Source organism: Nicotiana attenuata, unplaced genomic scaffold, assembly GCF_001879085.1.
Source record: "Nicotiana attenuata strain UT unplaced genomic scaffold, NIATTr2, whole genome shotgun sequence".
NCBI classification, from domain to species: domain Eukaryota; kingdom Viridiplantae; phylum Streptophyta; class Magnoliopsida; order Solanales; family Solanaceae; genus Nicotiana; species Nicotiana attenuata.
Window position 1 is genome coordinate 34,742 of NW_017673771.1, and position 9,460 is coordinate 44,201.

At 38.3% G+C, this 9,460-nt stretch overlaps 1 protein-coding gene across 1 annotated transcript; it reads right to left on the bottom strand.

The window, feature by feature from the left end:
• Positions 1 to 418: 418 nt before the first annotated feature.
• On the bottom strand, positions 419 to 3,496 carry LOC109217234. The gene is made up of 2 exons (XM_019381465.1): positions 2,283 to 3,496; positions 419 to 786 (listed from the first exon to the last, which is right to left on the bottom strand). The coding sequence occupies exon 1, from the start codon at positions 3,424 to 3,426 to the stop codon at positions 2,308 to 2,310; it is 1,119 nt and encodes a 372-aa protein (XP_019237010.1). The 5' UTR covers positions 3,427 to 3,496; the 3' UTR covers positions 419 to 786; positions 2,283 to 2,307.
• Between the last annotated feature and the right edge of the window lie 5,964 nt (positions 3,497 to 9,460).

Sequence of the window (9,460 nt, forward strand, 5' to 3'; positions counted from 1 at the left end):
TTTAGTGTGTGGTACCTACTGATATGGCAGCTGACATGGACAAATTAATAGAGGGATTGGGTGCCACGGTTGAGGGCCGTTAGGGTTAAGGGCAATTCTAGAAAGTTTGTTAACGGTAGGGGTGGATTTGAACGAAAAGTATAACGGGGGATAAACTTAAACTATATACCATAGTAGAGAGGCAATTTTGGACCTTTTCCCTTATATTTACCTATTAATTGTTATTTTCGTGTCTCTATTTCATTTTCGTAAATTGTTAGGCTTACCTAGTCGTAGAGACTAGGTGCCGTCACGACAGTTCACGGAGGGAGAACTTGGGTCGTGACAGTTTATCACCAAGCTATAAGCTCTCAAATCATCAAGTATCCTTTCCTAAGCCAAATACATCATATATCTATATATAGAGAGAGAGAGAGTGTAGGGAAATAACTTTGTTTTTTAAATAAGAATAGTCTAGGGAAATAACTTAAGCAAGCCCATCTGGTATATACAGATGAAATGGGATTTAAAGTGAGCAACGTAAAAGATCTGGCCAAGCTAGGCATGTGCGGTTGCACAACATATTTGTGCGGTCTCTCTTCAAGCTCAAATTTAGTCCAGCGAGTGCCCAACTACATACCCTGGTGCGTGTGGTTGACAGCAGGTTGTGTGGTCGCACTTCCTCCTGAAATTGCAGACTGACGTTCATTTCTCCAAGAAAAGAACTTTGGTCAACACTAGGAACCTACAATGGCTTCCAATACCCTCGTCGACATGAGCCTTGGTATGAATGACTTAGCGGAATCCCTATCAGAGATAAACATGAAAATGGTGCAATTAACTTAGTCAACACATCATAAACTAAATGAATAAGAAATAGGAAACATATGTGAATGCTTTGCCTTCAGATAACGAAATAGTAACCAAACTAAGCAGTAAGCAAAACATGTTTTGTTTTCAAACTGTGTGCTGCTAGTAGTAAACAAAAGATGCACAGGTCTTCTGCATCCCAAAGAACATTTGCACTCGCTATGGAAACGGAATAGAACGAGTTGCACTTTTTAACCACCAATTTTAATATCATAACTACGCATAGCAACCAATTGTCATCCTTTCCTCACACTATTTCCATCAGATAGTACCTTTCATCACAAATGAACCTTATGATATTCCTTAGTCTCAAGTTTATCTGACCGTGCGACAAACAATGGTCTAAAATATGCTTAGATTTAACCCTTCTACGACATGCCAAAGATATCAAGATAAAACCAATGGGCGATCAGCGATCCCAACCATTTTTCTAAAAGAGCCTGTTTGAAAGCATTTCAACGAAGTAGATGCTTCACGTAATTCAGAAAGCAACATACAAATATCTACTTGAAAAGTAAACTCGAATTTATACAATCAGGCAATCCCAAAAGCAAGACAAGAATCTTCACTCTCAAAGTGAAGTTTCTTGACCTGATATATGATTAGGGAACAGAAAACTCATGAAAATTTCCATTATTAAATGAAGAGGTAAACCCCACCTCTGAAAGGACAAAAGAAAAACTCAAGATAGCCCAAACAGACAGAAAGATGTCTTTACCACCAACAAGCGCAACTTGCATGAGACAATCATGGTTTGTACAATACGAGTAAACTACCATAAATACCAGTACCCTTCATGGCGAAATTCAAAACTCTTATGACTACTGGCTTCCTCTAAGTGCCCTCAAAAGCATCTGTTTTCTGGCTTCAGAATCTCCAAAGATGCTCATAATGTCAGGCATCGGTTTGACCAGGACATGATCGTGTGTATAAAACAGGTGACTACAACAGTTCTACTGAGGCATCATTTCCTTCTGAGGAATCAGGAAAGCAAGACTGAATCACATCAACAATTCTACTAGTGCAGGCTTTTTTCTCAATATGAGCAGATATGAATATATAACCTTCCCGGATCTCCGATTAGTCAGAACTTTAAGTACCAACGGCTTCAACAAAGAGTGCTCTTTGTTTCGAAATGCTTAATCAGATAATGGCAACACAGCATCTAGTGTAAGAGTGGCATTGTCCCGAGATAAAAAAAACCACCAAACACACAACAATGACAACAACATACCCAGTATATTCCCACAAGTTGGGTCTGTGGAGGGTAATTAGTATGTACGCAGTCCTTACCCTTACCTCGCGAAGGTAGAAAGGCTGTTTCCGGAACACCCTCGGCTCAAAAAGAAAAAATCACAAACAGGGAAAAAAAAACATGGTAATGACAAAACAAATTAATTAGACTAGATAACAGCCAAAAGAAAGTTACTTACCTATTTAGAAACTGATAATATCTGTTCATTGGACGCTTTTCATGCATGATCCATGTAGAAGGGGTAGTTTATCCTTGTAAGGTAACACTATTTCTTTCATAAACCTCGATGGCGTCATGCAAGCAGCAGAGTACAACCCAAGACCTCTGTTGAGACGCTTGCCGTGTAAAATTTTCAGGACCTTATATCTAGGAATCACTCTCTTCTCCAAACTATACATTAACAGCTTAGGACGAGATGCTAAATACTCTGACGTGCAGCCAACTTCCTTCATGAGAAAAGTTAATTGTTTACAGATTTTGGCCTCCGATAAGCTTAAACAAAAAGGTAATTTTCTCGCCATGGTATTGATATGCGCATCAGACCAACCAAAACTCCTAAAAACATCAACCTTCTCTGCCAGAGTTGACTTACTAAAGGAACTAACGGCACTAATTCCATGGAGAAACATAGCCGATTCACGAGGGATTCCAAAGTCCGTTTCTACTCTATGAACAACATCCTCAAGCCATTCAGTTTTCCGCATCATAGTTCTTGGGTGGTGCAATATAAACTTCCTAAGTTTCAAATCCGAAAACCCAATATTTTGCAGCAACAATACATTAGGTGCCATTATCTTGGGAGCATTACAACCAAGTAACCAAGAAGCTTTTTTTATAGCCTGAACAACATCTTCATCACTACCCAATAAAGTTCTAAGGTATTCAAGTGAAGGTCTAAGAAAAGTATCTACACCTCTATCAAAAATATGAATATTTGCTTCTGCAAACTTAACTAAGTCAGATCCAGAAAAACCAATTTCTTGTAAAATCTCGAGTTTTGGTTTTAGGGTTTTGTCTACATTAGAGAAGAGTACTTTAGGGGACTTGGAGACAATGTTCTTAATTTGGGTATTATCGAAACCATTTTTTTCAAAGAAATTAATAACAAAATCAGGGTTTTTGGGGGGTTTCGAGCGGGTTACCTTGTTGCTTGTAGTGACTGCTTCTTCTCTTGAAAACCCGAGAGAATTAACAAGAAAGTCCACTAAGAAATGGGTTGGTGTAGTAGTAGTATTGGCATGGAGAAATCTGAAGGTGTAGATGGAGAAAATGTGTAGATTCTTGACTCCATTGACATGAATCCCAGTAATTCGAGCTAACATAGTTTTTAAAAATAATAATAACTCAAGCAGCACAGCATACGTTGGAAAACAGAATCAAGTCAGAGTATGTAAAGCTCGATTCAAGACCAGGTATATACCAGCTTGTTTGGATGGTTATTGCCTATTGTATTGTATGGTATCGTATTATTACTTCACTTATATTATTTTTTTTTTTTTGTTATTATTTAAATTTGGTGACAAGGGATTCAATTGAACCCGCTAAAAAATAATACTGCATATATGTTAATTATGATTAAAATTGCGTAAATTTTGTGTAAATATTTTATTTGAATCTACTTGACAACTATTATTTTACGACTAAAATTATGTACTTCTAAGATTGAACCCGCTTGTACAAAATCCTGGGTCTGCCACTGATTGTATGATTAAATGCCATTTTATATAATGATCAATTTGGTGTGATCGCCTATTTACCTTATTTTTTTTCCTCTCATTTTGTCCTTTTTATTATTAAATAATCATATTTTATCTTTTACATTTTATATAATAATTTTACATCATACCCTACTTTTTTTTGGTAACATTACAAGTGTATTTTTTTATAGTGCTGGTGCATGATATTATGAAATGACGATAAATTATACAATTTATCCAAAGTATCATCAAATCAATAAAGTATAATATAATATAATACGATACGATACATTATAAAACTGTTAGTAAACTATATTTGTAAAATAATTCTGGAGAAAATAAAATAACATAAACAGAAATGAAAAACAAAAACAGAATTAATCCAAGCCCATTGAATTCACAGTGTTTCCTTAAGGAATTTAATCCCCTCCTAGTACCCAAGGTTATGGATTATTTCCTCCCAGGATAGAACGAATTACACACTGGTGTAGTGGTACTTCAAACCCTAGTGTTTCAGCGAACACAAAGTTCGGTAGCAAATCACACTTACTGTTGCTTTCTTTGAAGTTAAAATAATGCAAAAGAAGGAGGAGAAACTCAGAAAATCGTATGGAAATTCTGAGCAGAATGGACTTGAGTCAAAAGGACTTGACCATCTCCGTAGATTTGTTCCCAACTTTCCCACGGTTGTAGCAATTTCCGTTGAACCACTTCTTGCTTGGGTTGCTTTTCGGTCCAGAAGCCTGCTTCCTCTTTCTCTTATTTTGAGAAGTATCCTCAACAATGTTTGCTCCCATTATTGTTGAGTTTCCACGGCCTCTCTTTTTATCAGCTTTGTTGTCCTCTTCGATTCTCAACCGAACAATGAGATCTTCAAGGGACATCTTGCCACGACCCGGATTTCCCACCCTCGGGAGTCGTGATGGCGCCTACTCGAGAAAGCTAGGCAAGTCGCGTATTATAGATTCGCTAACTCGTTTACTTTGTCCTTTTTAACAATTTAAATTGACATGCGATCAACCGTGAAATATTAACGGTAATAAAATACATGCGGAAGACGTATTCTGATAACTTAACCAAAAACTAGTACGACAATACCAACATACATCTCTACCTGGAATCCGGTGTCACAATATCACGGACCGTCTATGAATACTACATACAAATGTCTGGAAAGAAAGGTAAAATCTGTCTCTAGAGTAATAAAAACAGAATACATATGAAGATAGAAGAGAACGCCGGGCCTGCGGACGTCTGCAGGGCTACCTCGGGATCTCTAGCTGGACTGAAGGCTGCCACCCAAAGCTATGGTCCAAAAGCTGTCACTCCGGGATCTGCACATAGTGCAGAGTGTAGTATCAGCACAACCGACCACATGTGCTGGTAAGTGCCTGGCCTAACCCCGGCGAAGTAGTGACGAGGCTAGGACCAGACTACCAAATAAACCTGTGCAGTTTTATACTATGCAGCGGAAAATAAAACAGAAATAAACAAGTAAAGATGGGAGGGGAGTACATGCAGCGGGGGAATATCAATACCAACAGTAACTTAAGAGAAAGTCATAAGGACAATTTAGAATTTAACGCAAAACAGTAAGGAATTCGTAACCAATCCATAAACACTTTATATTATCAATTGTTGCGGCGTGCAACCCGATCCCAAAACATAACATCACTGTTGCGGCGTGCAACCCGATCCAATTATATAGTTGTTGCGGCGTGCAATCTGACCTATTTATATCATTGTTGCGGCGTGCAACCCGATCCAAATATAATCTTATTGCGGCGCGCAACCCGATCCACATATATGTTTCAACACCAATCATAACAAGGGCCCCCGCAAGGGACCAATAAGGAAACAACACTATCCCGGCAAGGGAATCGACAGTATAAGTAACTACGTCCCGGCAAGGGAAAAATCTGTTATAACCAAACTTGTTCCAACATCTAAATACCTCAACTAGCACCAATACTCAATCATAAATAATCTCCACGAGAATAATCATAAACCTTGCTCAACACAGAGAATCAACAACTTAGGCATTCGTAGTATTTATCAAGAACACAAAAATTTCAATTTAAGACCCACGGTCATGCTTGACACCGACGTATAGATACTCGTCACCATGCCTATACGTCGTACTCGACAAGTAACACGTAGCAAATAGGACACAACTCCTAATCCCTCAAGCTAAGGTTAGACCAAACACTTACCTCAAACTTTCACGGCTAACTCAAGCCTCAAACACCGCCTTTCCTTTAGAATCCACCTCCGAATTACTTGTATCTAATTCAAATTAATATAACAACATCAATAAATGCTAAATAATCCAATCCCAAGACTAAATTATAAGCTTTCCATCATCTTTCTCAAAAGTCAAAAATTGACCCCGGGCACACTTGGTCGAAACTCGAGGTTCAGACCAAAACCCGTTCGCCCATTCACCCACGAGCCCAAATATGCAATAAGTTTTGAAATCCGACCCCAAAACGAGGTCTAAATCCCAATTAATCAAGAAACCCTAACTCTACCCAAATCCCCGATTTTCTACCATTAAAACCCTGGTATTATTGATAAAAGTTGATGAAAAACATTAGATAGTTGAATGAAATCAGTTAATGAATACTTACTTGTGATTTGGGAAGAAAATCTCTTGAGAAAATCGCCCTAGTTCTTCTATTTTTGTGAAAGTTTAAAAGAAAAATCGCTGAAGTTATGTTTTAAAAGACTCACTGCCCGACTTCCGCACCTGCGGTGCCTGGGTCGCACCTGCGAGACCGCACGTGCGAAAAACTGCGCTTCTGCGGAAATGACTAGGCCCGCTGGGGCCGCATCTACGAGAAAAGGAACCGCTCCTGCGGAACCGCATCTGCGGAAGATTGTCCGCATCTGCGAGACTGGACCGCACCTGCGACCCACTGTGCGCACCTGCGAGCTCGCACCTGCGGTGCTCGACTCGCAAGTGCGGTTACACCAGAACTGATGCAACAGCAGTGTTTTCCTAAGTTTAAACACCCTGGAACCTACCTGAAACTCACCCGAGCCCTCGGGGCTCCAAACCAAACATGCGTACTAACTCAAAAACATCATATGAACTTATCCGTGCGATCAAATCGCCAAAATAACCTTTTAAACAACGAATTTAGCATAGAAATCTAAGAAAAATCTCAAAACTTTCAAAGTAGGAATTTTCACAACTACGGGTCCGAATCACCTCAAACGACTTCCGTTTCTTACCAAATTTCACAGACTTATCTTATTTCACATATAAGACCTGTATCGGGTTCCGACACCAGAATACGGGCCCGATACCATTAAATTTTTAACTCATTTCATTTCTAAAACTCATAAATAATTCCATAAAATAATTTTCTTTAAAAATTCATTTCTCGGGCTTGGGACCTCAGAGTTCGATTCTGGGCATATGCCCAAGTCTCATATTTTCCTACGGACCCTCCGGGACCATCAAATCACGGGTCCGGGTCCGGGTCCATTTACTCAAAATGTTGACCGAAGTCAACTTAAGTTCATTTTAAAGTCAAAATTCATTATTTTTCACAGATTTTCACATAATGGCTTTTCGGCTATGCGCCCAAACCGCACACGCAAATCGAGGTGATGTTGAAAGAGGTTTTTAAGGCCTCGGAAAGCAGAATTTATTTTTAAAACAAGTGATGACTTTTTGGGTCATCACACATCTCCTTGCGTTTATGTTTCAAGTAGTTTTTGAAGTCCTTCCACAGAGGAGGCAACTTCTCAATCATCGCTGCTACTTGGAATGCTTCATTGATGACAAGACCTTCAATGAAAATTATGTTAGTAAAAATACTAAGATTGCTACTTTCAACATCAGTATTAATTTGATTTATACCTTCAGCAAGGAGGTCGTGAATAATCACTTGCAATTCCTGGACTTGGGTAATAACAGACTTGCTATCTACTATTTTGTAATCCAAAAACTTGGCGGCCACGAATTTCTTCAACCCGACATCTTCAGTTTTGTATTTCTTTTCAAGCGCAGTCCACAATTCTTTTGACGTCTTCACGCCAATGTAGACATTATACAAATCGTCCTCCAGTCCGCCAAGAACATAATTCTTGCACAGAAAATCAGAATGCTTCCACGCCTCAATCATGAGAAGGCGTTCATTCTCTGGAGTTTCTTCGGGCAGAACACGAACATCTTCTTTGATTAACTTCTGCAGACTTAAAGTAGTCAAGTAGAAGAACATCTTCTGCTGCCACCGCTTGAAATCTAACCCGGAAAATTTTTCGGGTTTCTCCGCCGGTGCCAACGCCGGTGTTCGGCTTGTTGATGCATTGGCAGTCACCATTGGAACAGTCTAGTTCCCGTTATCATTAGTCATTTCTGTAAAAGAATGACACAAACAAACGTTAAAATCACGTAGATTTTAATCTCCAACGGAGTAAAAAACCACAAAGGTTTTAAACTCCAAAACAGTGAATATAACACAAATACAAAATACAAATTCAAATTCCTTAAGCTTATTAGTAAACTGTATTTGTAAAATAATTCTGGAGAAAATAAAATAACTTAAACAAAAATAAAAAATAGAAACAGAATTTAATCCGAGCCCACTGAATTCACAGTGTTTCCTTAAGGAATTTAATCCCCTCCTAGTACCCAAGGTTATGGATTATTTTCTCCCAGGATAGAACGAATTACATACTGGTGTAGTGGTACTTCAAACCCTAGTGTTTCAGCGAACACAAAGTTCGGTAGCAAATCACACTTACTGTTGCTTTCTTTGAAGTTAAAACAATGCAGAAGAAGGAGGAGAAACTCAGAAAATCGTATGGAAATTCTGAGCAGAATGGACTTGTATTTATAGCCAATGTTGGGCTGAAATCTGAAGAGGTGCAACTCTTCAGAATGGTTGTTTATGCGAAACGACCACAGCATAAATGTCATAACATAAATGGCTATTTACTCAACAATAAAGAGGGAAAATTGAAGAGGGTAGTTTAATTTCAATCAATCGATCATTTGACCGAAGCCGAAGCCGAAGCCGAGCGAGCGAGCGAGCGACGGCGCGAGGCTTGGCTTCTTCTCTAACTCTTTAAGAGCTAGAAGAAGAGCAATTGCTTATATACCCATAAAAACCTCTTCCTCTTCCAATATAGGACAATGTTCCTTCATCAAGGGGACCTTAAAATTCCACTCAAAAATTTCATTTCCCTCCATTTACCATTCACCCTATTTTAAGCCTCATTAATGCTTAAAACCCCAACAAAAATGATGTGTAACAACCATCCAAACAAGGTGCGCACGTGTTATTTAAATATTTCATAAATTTCAACTATATTTTGAATAGGGTTGAAAAAATTACATGTTTTATTTATTACTCCTATTACTATGAGGTTTAAGTAATTAACCGAACTTTCTCTCACCATGAGGTAAGATGGAAATTGATTGTCTGTTTTTTGGCGTCCAACTTCAGTTTTTTTATTTATTTTTAATTTAGTTAATTATAGTGCTCAAATTGAACTTTAACTAAAACACAATTCATAAAATCAAAACACTTAAGTATTGGTAATGCACGCACTTTTTTTCTTCAAATTTTACATAAAATAACACATAAATCCATACATAAGATACAAAATCATATCAACAGTTTCAAAATTTTGTGTCATAAAC

Bases quoted from the DNA above. Each gene is read 5' to 3' on its own strand.
- LOC109217234 (XM_019381465.1), bottom strand. From the start codon at position 3,426: ATGTTAGCTCGAATTACTGGGATTCATGTCAATGGAGTCAAGAATCTA.